Here is a 15,269-nt window from a genome sequence, read left to right as displayed (position 1 = left end):
GCTCCCACAACTTCTGAAGGCAACTTCTGTTCCACGGGTTGATTGTTCTCACTGTCAGAAAATTTCTCCTTATTTCCAGGTTGAATCTCTCCTTGGTCAGTTTCCATTCATTATTCCTTGTATGGCATTTAGGTTCCTTGGAAAACAGCTTGACCCCCTCCTCCTCTCTGTGGCAGCCCCTCAACTATTGGAAGGCTACTATCCTGTCTCCCCTGGTCCTTCTCTTCACTAGACCAGCCAGGCCCAGTTCCTGCATCCGTTCTTCGTATGTTTGAGCCTCCAGTCCCCTCATCATCCTGGTTGCTCTTCTCTGCCCTCTTTCTAGAGTCTCAACATCTTTTTTGTAATGTGGTGAACAGAACTGGATGCAGGACTCTAGGTGTGGTCTTACTAAGGCTTTATAGAGTGGTATTAGTACCTCCCTTGATCTTGATTGTATCCCTCTGTGAATACAACTCAGGATTGCCTTGGCTTTTTTGGCTGCCGGTGCACATTGTTGGCTCCTATTTAGCTGGTTGTCCACTAAGACTCCAGGATCCCTCTCACAGTTCCTGCTATTAAGCCTGGTTTCACCCAATCTACTATATGTGCCCTTTTGGTTTTTCTTGCCTAAGTGTAAGACTCCTTTTAATGAGCACAGCGTCAGATGATTAGCATGGACGATGTTACCTCGATTGGGTCATGAAATGTCTTCAAGAAAGCCACCAAGCTCAGAGAGCACCAGGGACCCCCTCCGTAGAAGAGAGTCTGCTTTTCAAATTTTGGGGGTTAATGAAATCCTCCAAGCAATATTTCATCAAGCTTGGGAACTTGAAGGTGGCTGGACTTCAAGGCCCATAATTCCCTAGTCAGCATGGAATTGCGGGCGTTGAAGTCCTCCCATCTCCAAGTCACCAAGCTTGAGAGGAGTAGAAGACAGTTCCTATCCTTGACCTTGTCATGCATAGAAGAGAAGCTGGGCCAGATCTGGTTACCCCTTGGTGGAGAGGTTGAAAACTCCAGCTTTGTCAGTCCAACTGGTAAGCTGGAAAAACACCTGGAAGGAGGTTGGCGTTGGGCAGCCATTTCTGTACTGTGTCCAGGAAAACCATGTGGATGTTGGACCTGGGTTGGGTTATGGTTGCCTTGAAAGGGACGTGGCTTTTGAAAGTGCCAGGAGTTAAGTTTGGCCCTTCCCTTGCAGTTTTTCTTCTGGAAATCCCGCTGTCTTTCCTAGCCAAGTTAAGCCAACATCTGCAAGACAAAGGCAGAAACGTTGAGTGGGGGAAAAGAAGGAGACTCCCAACTCTTTGGGCCTCTTGTCATTAGAGCTGGAAGGAGGCAATATATCAAGTTTTGGCGCGTGTACCGAATGCAACTCTCCAGATAACAGGTTTAAAGTCGAGATTTAATACAGGCCTCTCCACGATGATGCTGCAGTGACAGTTTAAAGCTCGTTCTTTAAATCTCAGCAGACTTTATAGCCAGCAGAGGGCCAATATAGAGTTTAATGGTATTACAAGACATAAATCATCTTTTAAAGATGCTACCAGTAGCTCCAAAATTAAATGCAGGCAATCTCCTTCCATGATAAATAATTTATCAAACACCATTTCGGATGAGCTCTCCATGCTGAGTTATTTATTTTAGCCTTTACCGCTCAATTCCTCCGGCGCGTTTTCACGGATCCATTACTGGTCAGTTTTAATGAACTTGGGGCCTCTGCCGTGGCCTCTTCCAGCCGTTTGGCACAGCTGCGGTGACCATTAGACGGCTGGCCTGGACCTCTTTGTGCCTTTTACAAGCGCGGCCCATTTGTCTTGCGGCGGTAAATGGCCATGCACATCGGAGCCCGGGGACACATTACGCGATGTAGCAACGGTGCGCAAGCCGCCTGCCTTGGAAAGGGTTGCTTGTCACAGCTGACTTGAAATACAGTACATCACTCTTACTGTATAATCTCATTTATGAGAATATCTCTAGGCTGGGTGGGGAGCGGGGCTGTGTTCCCAGGTAGTTTAGATCCAGCAACCTTTAAGGAGGATCTCCCCAATCCCCCAAACTTTTGGGGGACTTCCCCCACCCCCACCCTCAATTAATTGTAGCCACCTCCTTGGCAGCCCTATCGTTAAATCTGTATTTTAAGTTTTTAATAAGACGGGCTGTCAGCATTTTCCAGATCGAAGCGCTTCTTAGTTGGGTTGAGTTTACTTTAATTGTCACTGTACCTCGTTCAACGAAATTAAATGCCATCTTCAGTGTACCTTCTAACTGTGAAAATGAAACGCAAACACACCTCCTTTGCATTCTTGACAATTGAATGGAAAACCTCCCCGATGTTGCATTCATATTGCACGCTATACAGTAAAATTCAGTATAGTTCCTGCAGGCTCTGGGGGAGAAGCTGTTTTTCAGCCTATTTTTGGCCCTTGTTTTTATTACCCTGTACCGCCTGCCCGATGGTAATAGTTCAAAAAAAAAAAAAAAGGGTACCTAGGATGAGATGAATCTTTAAGGATGTTTTGGACTTTCTTCAACTTTCGGTGGTGAAGATGGCCTGGAAGTCTTAACCACCAGGTGGGTTTTTCCTCCAGAAAGTAAGGCAAGGTTGTCTGAATTGACCTCCTAGGTCTGGATAACGTTCCTGGCCTTGTGGATCTGCAGGAAGGATTTAAGAAAGGAGATGGGTCTTAGGTGGGGACTGTCTGAATCTCGTTAGGACTCGGGTTAGCCACTTGAAGATCCGTGGAGTTCACCTTCCAGGGTTCCTCACCGAGAATGGCAGAGGGCCTCCTCTTGAAAGGGGTTTGGGCTAGAAGATCTCCCACGTCCCCTCCAATTCTGTCATTCTATAATCCCAAATCAATTAGCCAGTGGAACAGCTTGCCTCCTGAAATTGTGGGTGCTCTAACACTGGAGGTTTTCCAGAAGAGGCTGGACAATCATTTGTCTGAAATGGCATAGGGCCAGGGGTCTTCCAACTTGACCGTTGAAGGCTTGTGGACTTCTATTCCCAGAATTCCTCCTCCTCCAGTCATGTTAGCTCGGGAATTCTGGGAGTTGAAGTCCACAAGCCTTAAACTTTGCCAAGTTCGAAGAGTCTTGGTACAGGGCCTCCTGCTTGAGTGGGGGCGGGGGCGGGGCTTAGACTAGAAGGCCTCCAAAGCCCCTTCCAACTCTGGTTATTCTGAGTTTGCTGCCTGGGAAAATTCTGGGAGCCAAAGTCCACCCAGAATTGGGCCAAGCGGCCAAGAGTGCAAAACATTGGCTTAGCAGAATTAGGTTGGGTGTCTTGATGTCATCAAGCCAGGACCTGAACTGAGAGCCAGCTTGGGATGTGTGTGTGTGTGTGTGTGTCTGTTGAAATTAGGAATAGCAAGAGTCCTGCAAATGAGTAAAGCCTTTTCCACGGAGGAGATTGGGAGCCCGAAGTAATTGAGCTGTGAGAACCTGGGCCTCTCGTGTGGAAGGTCTCTGGAGGGGCTTGAACATGTGCTGGGAACAGCCTCAATTGCCCCTTGGGGTCCTCTTCAGCGCTACGCATGGCAGCTGCTGCTGGAATAAAAAATTGGGGAGAACCTATAGGGTTAAAAAGAGGCCTGGGTGTGCGGCAGGGACTTGACGGTGAGGATGAGGAGCACGCCTTTCCCCCTTGCTCAGCCTTGTAGAGTGAGGGGCCCTGGGGTGGGGCTAGTTGGTCTGGGTGGGGTCTGCGAGACGGAGAGGCAGGTTTGCCAGGGTGAAAGCCTGCAAAAGAGGCTGAAATTCTAGAGTTTTTCTAAGATTTGGTCCTGTTTCTCTCCAAACTCACATCTGACATGACTTATTTTCAAGGCCCCCTTGTCTATATTATTATTATTTTTTAATATCAATTAAGTTTCTACTAATTACAATTCTTAGTACTTAATAAACATCACATCCGGGTGTTTAGTTGGCTTAACAATACATCTTTACATTCTCAATCTTCGCCCCCTTTTTTTTCTTCCATCCACTGATAAAATAGATTCCATGTTTGATAAAATTCTGTGACTTCTCTCGGTTTCATTTTCAGTGTCAGTCTATCCTATTTCTGCACAGTCTCGTATCTTCCCTATTCCTTCGTCTCGCGGTGTTTCTTCATTTTCCCCAATATTGGGCGAAAATAATTCCCGCTGCTGTTAAAGCACGTTAATATTAAATACGTCCTTGTCGATTTTTCCTCCCTGGGATCGTACCTAGTTAAAAACAGTTCAGGTTTAAAATCTGCGTGTTTCCCTCTCATCTTTTCTAGCCATCTGGGCATCTGTGCCAAAAATAAATAAATAAATAATGTGTGTATGTTTTCTGAGGTTCTTGCAGGTACAGACATGATATTCTTCCGATTAAAATCGAATTCGATTTTTGGGAATCGCCCCCCTCTTCTCCTCCTTCCCTCCCCTCGGAGGCCCAGTCAGGAGTTGCTACCGCTGGCGCGGCTCTGCGTGGCTCTAGTCCCGCTGCCTCAGGAAGGAAAGGCAAAAAGGAAGAGCCGCGGGCGCTTTTGCAATGGCAGCAGCGGCTCCTGGTTTTGCCTTTCCTTCCCGAGTACAACGCTGGACTGGCCGCTGCAGAGCCGCGCCGGCGGCAACTCCTGACAGCCCCAGCCGGATACCTGAGCGGAGCCCGGGCGGTGCGGCGGAGCCCGGGTGGGCGGTGCGAGCGGAGGCCGCTGAGCGGCAGGAAAAGGGAGCTGGGCACGGTTGTCCTCTTCTAAGGGGCAGGAGAAGGCTCCAATGGCTGAAGAGACCATTCGGTCTCGTCTTCCTCCTAACTACAGCTAGGAAATCGCTTCCCGGGCAATAGAAAATCTGCAGATAATCCCAAAAAATAAATAAATGGGCACATTTCAGTGGTGGGATTCTAATTTTTTTACTACCGGTTCTGTGGGCGTGGTGTTGGTGAGTGTGGCTTGGTGGGCGGGGCAGGGGAAGGATATACTGCAAAATCCCCCTTCCCTCTGCATCCCACTAACCTGCTTTCCAGCTCCGTTCTCCTGTGCAAGGCAACCAAAGGAGACCCAGCCGATCAGCTGGGACTCAATAGGAGGCAGAGAAGAGATGGGGTTGGCGGGGCCAGTCAGAGGTGGGATTGGCTGGTTCTCCGGACTACTCAAAATTTCTGCTACCGGTTCTCCAGAACTGGTCCGAACCGGCTGAATACCCACCTCTGGAAGAGGAGGGAAGGAGGCAGTGAAAGGATTGTAGAGGGAGTTGGAGGAGAGTAGGAAGGAAGGAAGGCACCGTTTTTACTTCAGGGATGATTTATCCAGGGCAGCCTTGGAAACATGGAGACCCTTTTCCTGGTGGCCCTGCAGAGGGTGCTGATCTAATAAGAGAGTTTCGTCTTATACCGTTGTTCCTACGGTCACTTTGCAGGCATTTAGGGAGGAGCTCCAAGAGTGTCCGTTCTCTCCCAGGGGCGGGAAAAAAAAAAGATTTTGCAGATAAAATTTTGCGAATAAAATTTGTTTTATTTTCCTAATTTTATTTTTTTGGGGGACCTCGTTCCCCTTGGGAATATGAATGAAGAAGCAGGGGGAGCTTCTTTTTTTTTAAATGCAAGGTGGGGAAAAATAAATAATCATTTCAGGAGCGAGCAGTGCCAAATTGGCTGCATTTGTTTCCTCCTTCAGCCCAGGGCAGAGGCTCGCTCCCTCTGTTGAACTTCGCAGTTATTCAAATGCAGGCAAAATTTATTTCCCCTTTTTTAAATCCTTAATGCATCATTATGTATTTTCATCTTCGTTATATGTTATCTTCTCATGAAGTCAGGTCTGCAATTTACTCATCTATTAATTCATCATTCCAGCAATTCACACATTTTCAACATACTAAAAAAACCAACAAACCATACAACACCCCTATTTGCCAATTCCAAAGTGCCATCCCTGTGGCTAAACGTATCACATAATTAATCCCCCCTCCCCTAAGATAATTTAATTTTGAGTTAACACTTTAAAAAAGAAGAAAACATAATAATTTTCTAATAATTACTACATTACGTATATCTCTTTTAAATCTGCGTCTGCAAGTTCCCTTTCTCATTACCTAAAAATAAATACCTTTAAAAAATTATAGATAAAACAGACATAATTAATCCCATCGTTTCATAAGTAGTAATATTGATCAAACAATGTATTGGAAAAAATTATAAAATAAGATGGGAAAAGCTTGATGATTAAAATTAAAGAAAATATATAAAGTAAGTTTCAGATAAGTTACCAAATGTGAAAGATGAATGTGAAATGTAAGTCAAGTTTGAATCATGTTGTTCACACTGAAAAAAAATATATTTTTTTCTCTCTCTCATACGTAAAAATTGAATAAAACTTTTGCAAAAAAAATTATTTCCTCTTTTTTTGGAGAATGTTTTTCTTTCCCACCCCCAAACTGGAAGAGTCAACTGCATAATTCCAGCTAATGTGTAGCTGTAGAAGCACCTGTCAATTTCTCTGTTGTCTCTTTTCTTTCCATATCTTTGTCCTGTTTTCTCTTCTGCTCTCTCTCTCTCTCTCTCTCTCTCTGTGTGTGTGTGTGTGTGTGTGTGTGTGTGTGTGTGTGTATATATATATATATATATATATATATATATATATTCTTAAGTTTTCGTGGCAGTACTTACATGTATGGCCTTCAGCTTTCAGTTGGGGTATTTTCCCACGTCATAGTAGTGGTGCTTTTAAAGTTGTAGCAACGTTTCAGCAGAGATCATCTGCCATCATCAGGCTTCTGTAGCAGTGTGTCCGTCTGTGAGTCAGACTTTTACAGTGGTTTCAGATTTAAATTTGGGGCAGCCTATTGCTCCCAACCAATCAGGATGAAGAAAAACCATTCTGGCACAGCAATAGGCTGCTCCAAATTTAAATCTGAAACCACTGTAAAAGTCTGACTCACAGACGGACACAATACAGAAGCCTGATGATGGCAGATGAGATTCTGCTGAAACGTTGCTACAACTTTAAAAGCACCACTACTATGACGTGGGAAAATACCCTGAACAAAGCTGAAGGCCATATATATATATATATATATATATATATATATATATATATATATATATATATATATATGTGTGTGTGTGTGTGTGTGTGTGTGTGTGTGTGTGTGTGTGTGTGTGTGTGTGTGTGTGTGTTAAGTTTTCATGGTACTTACATGTTGTTATGTATATATTATACATAATATATATATATATATATATATATATATATATATATATATATATATATCGGTAGTCCTCGACTTACAACAGTTCATTTAGGGACCATTCAAAGTTACAATGGGACTGCAAAACGTGGCTTGCCGCCGTTTTTTCACAACGACAATGGCAGGGTTCCCCCCCATGGTCATGTGATCCAAATTCAGACGCTTGGTGACGGGTTCGTATTTATGACGGTTGCAGCGTCCCTGGGGGGATCACACGACCCCCTTTTGTGACCTTCTTGACAGTGGGGGGGGAGCCAGATTCACTTAAGGACCGGGGTGACTTAGCTTATCTACTGCAGCGATTCGCTTGAGAACCGTGGCAAGAAAAGTCGTAAAGTGAGGCAAAGCTCACTTAACCAACATCTCACACTTAACCACAGAAGTTGTGGGCTTGATTGTGGTCGTAAGTCAAGGACTGTATATATATGTGTGTGTGTGTGTGTGTGTATGTATATGTATATATGTATGTTTATGTATCTATGTATCTGTATTTTTGCTTGATCAAGGTTTACCCATCCTTCCGTCCTTCTGAGGTGGGTCAAATGAGGACCCAGATTGTTGGGTGCAAGAGGCTGACTCCGTAAACTGCTTAGAGACGGCTGTAAAAGCCCTGTGAAGCGGTATATAAGTCTAAGGGCTATTGCTATTTCTTTCTTTTCTCTCTTTTCTTTCTTTCTTTCTTTCTTTCTTTCTTTCTTTCTTTCTTTCTTTCTTTCTTTCTTCTTTCTTTCTTTCTTTCTTTCTTTCTTTCTTTCTTTCTTTCTTTCTTTCTTTCTTTCTCTCTCTTCTCTCTCTCTCTCTCTCTCTCTCTCTCTCTCTCTCTTTTCCCTCTCCCTCCACCCTCCTTCCCTCCACTCTCTCTCTTTCTTTCCTTCCTTCTTCACTGGTTGGATTTCTATTCCTTCCTTCGTTCCTTCCTTCCTTCCTTCCTTCCCTCCCTCCCTCCCTCCCTCCCTCCCTTCCTCCTAAAGGTTAACTCAGCCTTCCATTCTTCCGAAGTGGGTAAAAGGAGGACCCAGATTGTTGGGTGAAATAGCTGGCTCTGTCAACCATTTGGAGAGGGCTGCAAAGCACTGCGAAGCAGTATATAAGTCTAATTATTGCTATTGTTATCTGTCTGTCTGTATCTATTCCAATCCCATCCATCCATCCATCCATGTCTGTCTGTCTTCTGTCTGTCTATCGATCTACTCCTCTATCAGCTGTGGTGGCACAGTGGTTAGAACGCACTGTTGCAGGCCAATTCTGCCCACTACCAGCAGTTCGATCTTCACCGGCTCAAGGTTGACTCAGCCTTCCTTCCTTCCGAAGTCAGTAAAATGAGGACCCAGATGGTTGGGAGGCCAAGAGGCTGACTCTGTAAACGGTTGGGAGTGGGCTGTGCAGCACCGTGAAGAGGTATTTATAAGTCTTAAGTGCTGTTGTTATTTTTCCCTCCTCCTTCCCCCTCCCTCCCTCTAGGAAGAAGAAGCCAAACTTCTCGTGAGAGATGCTATTGCAGCCGGGATATTTAATGACCTGGGCTCTGGCAGTAACATTGATATCTGCGTCATTAACAAGAGCAAGCTGGACTTCCTCCGTCCGTACAACACACCAAACAAAAAGGGGGAAAGGTGAGGGGTTGATTTTGTGTGTGTGTGTGTGTGTGTGTGTGAACCAGATAGGGTTTTGCTTGGAAGAGCCACCACGGTTGCAACGGATCTTGCAAAAGTTCTTCTTGGGGAAAGAGAGTCCTTTGAAACAGGCTGAGAAACCCGAGCACGATAATAGCCAGAAGTGAAAAACAGTGTGACTTACGACCGTTTTTTTTCCACACTCACGACCGTTGCAGCGTCCCCTCAGTCACGTGATCGAAATTCAGACTGTCGGCAACTGACTCGTGTTTCTGATGGTTGCCGCGTGGCGGTCAGTGGGGGAGCTAGATTCGCTTAAGAACCGTGCTCCCAACTTATACAAAATGCAAGGATTCACTTAGCAATTGGGCGCGAGGAAAGTTGTAAAAATGGGACGAAACTCGCTTAACAGATCTGTCGCAAATGTTGGGCTCGGGGTTGTGGTCGTAACTCAAGGACTTAGCTGTCTAAGGTAGCAAATGCAAACGTCTATGGATATTCTCGGCCACCCAGGCCATGATTGTTTCAAGAGGTGACTGGACTTTCCTCGTTTGGTTTAGTTTATTATCATTGCACCTCATACAACGCAATTTAATACCATCTTCAGTGCGCATTATGGCTATGAAAATAAACACAAACACACCTCCTTCACATTCTATGCAATTGAATTGAAAAACCCCTGATATTGCATTCATATTGCACTATACAGTAGAATTCAATAGACCTACTGTCCAGGGCTAGAAGCTGTTTTTCAGCCTATTTTGTCCTTGTTTTTATTGTCCTGTACCGTCTACCAGATGGTAATGGTTTTAAAAAAGGGGGTTCCCAAGATGAGATGGATCTTTGAGGATGTTTTGAACTTTCTTAAGGCAGCAGAAGCTCTAAAGCTCTTCCAAAGAGGGGAGAGGACAACCAATGATCCTCTGGGCAATGATGTTCACCCTCTGGAGCGCTGTCCTATCTGCCACTGTGCAATTGGCAAACCATCCACAGGTGCAATAAGTTAAGATACTCTCTATGGTGCAGCGGTAGAAGGTCACCAGCAGTTTTTCATTCAGGTGTTGTTTTCTGAGAAGCCTCAGGTAGTCTAATCTCTGCTGGGCCCTTTTGGCCAGGGCTGCGTTGTGGGCACTCCAGGTCAGGTCCTCTTTTAGGGTAACACCCAGAAACTTAAAACTGGCCACTCGATCCACTTGTGTTTCCTTGAAGACCTGTCGCTTCTCATCCAAAAAGCTGCTTCAGTTCTAACTGAAGATAAATCCTTCCCACCATCCAGTCAGAGCTGAAGAAGCTCCTTCAGGACAAGAAGCGAAACGTCTTCAAGGAAAAAAAAAACAAGGAAGCCCAGGCGCCTCTTGAAAAAGCGCCTTTGCAAACGATTCATCGATGCATCGACTGAAATGACCGAGGCTCCCAACGGAGGAATTCAGGCTGTGGGACATGAGGCTGAATTGGCCATGTGAAGGTTGCAGCTCCCGTCCGGGATGTGGGCTGAAAACGTTTGGAGTGGTATCAATCTGCCCCCTTTTGCGTGATTTTCTTGCAAAATCCTTGGTGGTCCCCCCATCGTTCCTCCCACTGAAGGAGACGTGTGAAAAAGGGCGTGGCCAAAGGGGCTTTTTCCAAAAGGCAAGTGGACTTTTCCTTTGTTTTTGCTTGAAGATGTTTCGCTTCTCATCCCAGAAGCTTCCTCAGTTCTGGGGGCGTGGGAAGGGTTGATGTTCCATTAGAACTGAAGAAGCTTCTGGGATGAGAAGCAAAATGCCCTCAAGGAAAAAAAACACAGGGAAGTCCAGTCACCTTTTTGGGGGGTGGGGGGTGGGGAGGAAAGCACCTTTGGGATAATCACGACCCTATGGAGAGTCTCCACAGGCATGAAAAAATCTGTGTGTGTTTCTAGTCCTCAAGATTCCCAAAATCTCTCTGGGGAAAAAGCCTTGCTTGCCACAGCTGCACAGGGCCACAGCGCTTGTAGAGTTAGTTACTCCGACCCAGAAAGCTTCTGTGACGGTGCTGCCTTTTTGCTCCTCGACAGGCAAGGAAGATACCGGTGTGAGAAGGGCACCACGGGCATCCTATCGGAAAAGGTTATCCGCCTGGAACTGGAAGTGGCGGAGGAGACGGTGCAGACCATGGACACGTCCTGATTCCCGGCGGAGAGTCCGGGACACGGTTAGGGGACCGAGAGTATTCCTTCAAAGTCGAAATAATCTTGTTACGATTAACCGAATGAATAAATGAATAATAAATAATGGAAACAGGGCGGGTTATTCTTGTAATTTGGAGGAGGGCAGGGTCAGCATCAAGGCAACCTGAGAGCTCTGAGGGGGAAGAGGGAATGGAGCCGTCAGACAGACAGACACAGGCCATCCTGGGCCATCCGTCATCCCTCAGATGGGGAGTCAAGAGACCCCAGGTCTGGAGGTGGCTGATGAGGAAGAGGAGGAACAGTGCCCGACGCGCAAATGCCCAGAAGGCAGAGAGGAGAGGAGAGCAGTGGAAATCTATAGGCCGGTCCTCGGGACGGAAGAGCCACTGCTGCTAGCAGAGCCTCCACCCTACCTCTGGGGATAAAAGGCAGAGGGTGGAGAGAAGTAGGCGTGGCAGACAATTATTCATCTTCTGGCCAGATTTGTTAGCCTGTGAGAGACACTTTTGGGCAGGGCTGCTGGCGCCCCAATTAAAGAAATGTTTTGAGTTCCCGTCGGAGGGTTTGTCATATTTGGGAAGCTGAGTCAGAACAGACTCCAAAGCCCATCGTGTTCTCTACCTGTTGCGATGTAAACTTTATGGCTTTGAATACAGGGAGGGTCCTTGACTTATAACCTTCCTCTTCGTCTCCAAGTTGGGTTATTGGGTATTGCACATTGCAATTAGCAAACCCCAGATCTGGTGTGAGGGCACCGCCCACAGTCCTGTTCTCTGTGTAAATCAATCAACTTAAATCTTTTGTTTAGTGACTGTTGTGAGTTACGGCAGCCCTGGAAAAAATAGTGACCCACGATTGTTTTTCACACTTTTTACAAAACCGTTGTAAGCATCCCCCACAGCCAAAATTCGGATGCTTGGCCGTTGACGTGGACTTGACGGTTTGCAGGAGACAACGGGGGCAGCCATAATTCACCTTACGTCCGTGTCACTCACCTAACCACTGCAGCGATCCACTTAGCAACGGTGGCAAGGAAGGTTGTAAGAAGGGAGGGCGAAAAAAAAAGCTGCCTTAACCACCCTCTTCGCTTAGCCGTGTAAAATTTGGCCTCCGTTGTCGCAAGTCGAGGACTACCCGGATTCAACTATGCCCTCCTGCCTGAATGTTGAACGGCGTGCTACTTTTGAAGCCCCTCATCGACGCCAAAACTCAGTGCTGGAAACTTTTTTTTTTTAACAAAGGAAACTTTTATTTGGTAAATCGCTCTAAATCTTTCCTAAAAATGCAGTTCTTTGGGGGTTTTTCCTTTGTCAAAAGGACAACAACAAATGTGAAGAGGAGGCCTCAAAACGGGAGAGAGAGAGAGAGAAAGAGCACAATCAGGTGGAGCCAAGCAATTTATCTTTCCAACCCCACCCCCCCCCGACAGCCCAAAACTTTTTCAAAGTTGTTACACCCTCCACCCCCAAGACTAGGCAACCCACCCCCAAAAATCACCTGCAGAGCGGCGGAAAGTTTTTGGCAGAAGGGAAGAGAAAAAGCTTCAGCAAGTTGGGAGCCGATGGCAGGATCTTCACGAGAATTTTTTTCTCTCCTGGGCCTCTGGTCACCCCCCATATCCCACCTACCCAGCCTCGCCATTTGGCAGCCCTTCTTAAAAGTCCTCCGTTCCAAACCGGTGACTTAAATTTCCAAAAACCATGCCTGTACTTTTCAATCTTCGTTCCAGGAAAAAAGAAACTTTATTTTTTTTTCGTTGTTTCTTCCTCCTCCTCCTCCTCTAAAAAGCGCCCAGCGGAGAGAAACTTGTGACTTCCTCTCCCGAACATCCTGGTTGCAAGAGATAGCGATCCCCTCCGTCCAATAATAATAATTAAAAAAAAACTTAAGCTTTGCATCTCCGGAATGCTTAAGTCTGGATTATTATTATTATTATTATTTTCCTTCAGATCAACTTGTTTAAAAAAGTATTCACATTGGTAAATGAGTTTTCACAGTAAAAATGCAGGTGATCGGGAATTGAAAGCCGTTTTCCTCTGGACTTACCTGGTTTTCGAGGCCTGTTTGGTGTGTGTGGGGGGGGTGCCCTGAATTTTAGGGGCTCAACCCTGGGCTAGAGATGGGCTTTTACACAAGGGTACCCAGCGCCTGGAGTCGGACTCGCTCATCGGGCTACGGAAGTCGCCGTGGCGATCTCGAACCGGGAAAAAAAAAATGTGACAAAACACGACGTTCCTTTGGTTTTGAAAAGCTCACCTGGTCTGAGCAGCCAGAGTTGACAATCCACACTGCAAAATAAATCATTCTGAGGTTGGTTGAAAAGGAGAGGGAAAAAAAGAAGAAGGGAAAATTCAGCTTCCTCCTCCTTCTCCGTTACCCACTTTCTTTGCAACGGAAGGAAATACAAAGGGAAATTAAAAAAGCAGGTTGGATGTTCTTTCTTTGTTTAAAAAAAAAAAAATACACAAACTTAAAATCTGAACTGGCTAATATAACCACTGCTAGAAGAAGCGAAGTAGCAGTTATACATGTTACACACACGACCCCTTCCCTCCCCACCCCTCTGGGGAAAAAAAAATTAAATCTATTGCAATTCTTAACGTTAAGATTGAGGCGGTTTTCCCCCAAAGGAATTCACCTTCCCAATATTTCACATTAGTTAAAAAGATACGAGGGGTATGTCCAAAAAAAAAGAAAAAGAAAAAAATACACCAACCAGAAAACCCTTGCTTACAAAGCCTAACTTTAGATTACACGCAAACGAAGTTTGAAGAAAAGATCTTTTTTTTAAAAAAAAACAAAACAAAACCAAAATAAAAAATAAAAAATAAAAAGCCACAAGATCTACATCGGTAACATGTTATAATCCGGTTTCGGAAGAGAGGCAAGTCATGCTGGGCCGCCATTTTATCGCCCAGCCGTGTGGGGGCTGGGATGAGATCCACCTGCCGGGCACCTGTACACAAATCATGGAAGGGTCTTCTTTCCTTTTAAAGAAGGCTCAACTCCACTTAAAAGCCACTTCTGAGTTCGGTGAGGCACCGCTTTGGTTTCGTCTGAAGACAAAAGTAAGACTAAGCCGGATAAACGGTTCTCCTTGCCGGACTTCAAAGGAGCCACGCTTCAAGTGCTGGACGTCCAGAGGTGCATCTGTTTCACTAACTGGTGCACGTAACCGATATCGGGCCTCTGGTCTGGATCCGGGTAGATACACATGCTGACCAGCTCCCGCAGCTGTTGAGGAAGGAAAGAGGGAAGTGGGGGGGGGATGAACACACACACACAACTTGCACAACTGGACATCCAGTTGTATGTGGGGGAAAAGCCACAACAACGCTATAATCAACGGTATAGTTTCTGGGCTCTGTAATATCTCGAGGCTTAACGTGGACATCGAACCTCCCAAAAAAAGCACAATGAAGAATGTTCTTCCTGCGTCGATCCAGAAAGCTCAAGACTGCCCAAGGAGCCACTGATGCAGTTCAACAAAGGAATAACAGACTAACGGAGTTGGAAGGAGCCACTTCCGGTATTTTCGGAAAAACGGGAAGTGACGAAACGGGCCTAGTTTTCAGCCTGCAAAGCTTGCGGAACCCTGCAGAAGCCTTCCTCAAGCCTTTGGGAGGCCGAGAAAGGCCTCAAACTGGCCAAAAATTAGCTATGAGGCACAGTTCAGGGTGGGGGATTGCACGTGCATGTGTAGGGGGCATGGGAGGGCGTGCATTTCCTTCTGGGTGCTGGCACACGAGCGCGAGCATGCAACCGCGCACACAATTTTTGGCACAGGAGCCCAAAAAGGTTAGCTACCACTGCTATAGGGGATTGCCCGAAAACAACTACCAATTCTCCCCTCCCAATACCATCACTCTGCTAAACAACTAATTGGCACCACGTTGCTTTGTGCCTGGGATGTCAAACCACTTAGTAGGGTTGTGTTACTATTATTCTTCTCATCTTTCCTATTACCTATTTCCTTAGCTTCTTATGACCATCACTTCATTGTTCATTGGACAATGGGTAATTTAAGCATAGATATCGATAAGATGTGTGTATTCAAATTAAGGTAGGAGAATTGGATCTTGCAGACTGTCAAAAAGGATATTGTCTGGACTTCCGGTTTGTCGGCTTCGCGAGCGGCAGGGATTTGCGAAGCTGCGCGATCCCTGCCGCGCTAGCCGTTTTGGGGCTCCGACCCAGCCGGGTACGGAGCTAGGCTGCCTGCAGGGGCAGCTGAAGTAGGGGGATCCGGAGAAGGGTTTGGGGTGCTGCAGACTCCCTCCCTGGCCGGCAGAACTCCCTTTTCCCAGG

The 15,269-nt window shown here is 46.0% G+C and overlaps 2 protein-coding genes across 5 annotated transcripts in view; one reads left to right on the top strand and one right to left on the bottom strand.

Annotated features, from left to right (window-relative positions):
• PSMB7 (proteasome 20S subunit beta 7) overlaps positions 1-11,070 on the top strand; it is a 36,070-nt gene extending 25,000 nt beyond the window's left edge. The window contains exons 7-8 of the mRNA XM_087944031.1: positions 8,661-8,812; positions 10,848-11,070. Coding sequence (XP_087800157.1) covers positions 8,661-8,812; positions 10,848-10,959 — 264 coding nt within the window. The 3' untranslated portion in view covers positions 10,960-11,070. The remainder of the gene's footprint in view (positions 1-8,660; positions 8,813-10,847) is intronic.
• A 2,305-nt stretch (positions 11,071-13,375) lies between these two features.
• Positions 13,376-15,269, bottom strand: part of NEK6 (NIMA related kinase 6) — an 84,332-nt gene continuing 82,438 nt past the window's right edge. For all 4 annotated transcript variants that reach the window (XM_087944029.1, XM_087944025.1, XM_087944026.1 and 1 more), the window contains exon 10: positions 13,376-14,195. In XM_087944029.1, coding sequence (XP_087800155.1) covers positions 14,085-14,195 — 111 coding nt within the window. In that variant the 3' untranslated portion in view covers positions 13,376-14,084. The remainder of the gene's footprint in view (positions 14,196-15,269) is intronic.

The sequence above is a fragment of the Notechis scutatus genome, chromosome 15, assembly GCF_049901735.1.
Source record: "Notechis scutatus isolate UNSWTSFEM ecotype Mainland chromosome 15, rNotScu1.2, whole genome shotgun sequence".
Lineage (NCBI taxonomy): Eukaryota > Metazoa > Chordata > Lepidosauria > Squamata > Elapidae > Notechis > Notechis scutatus.
The sequence above is the reverse complement of the archived record's forward strand: the minus strand, read 5'-3'. Positions and strand labels throughout refer to the sequence as shown.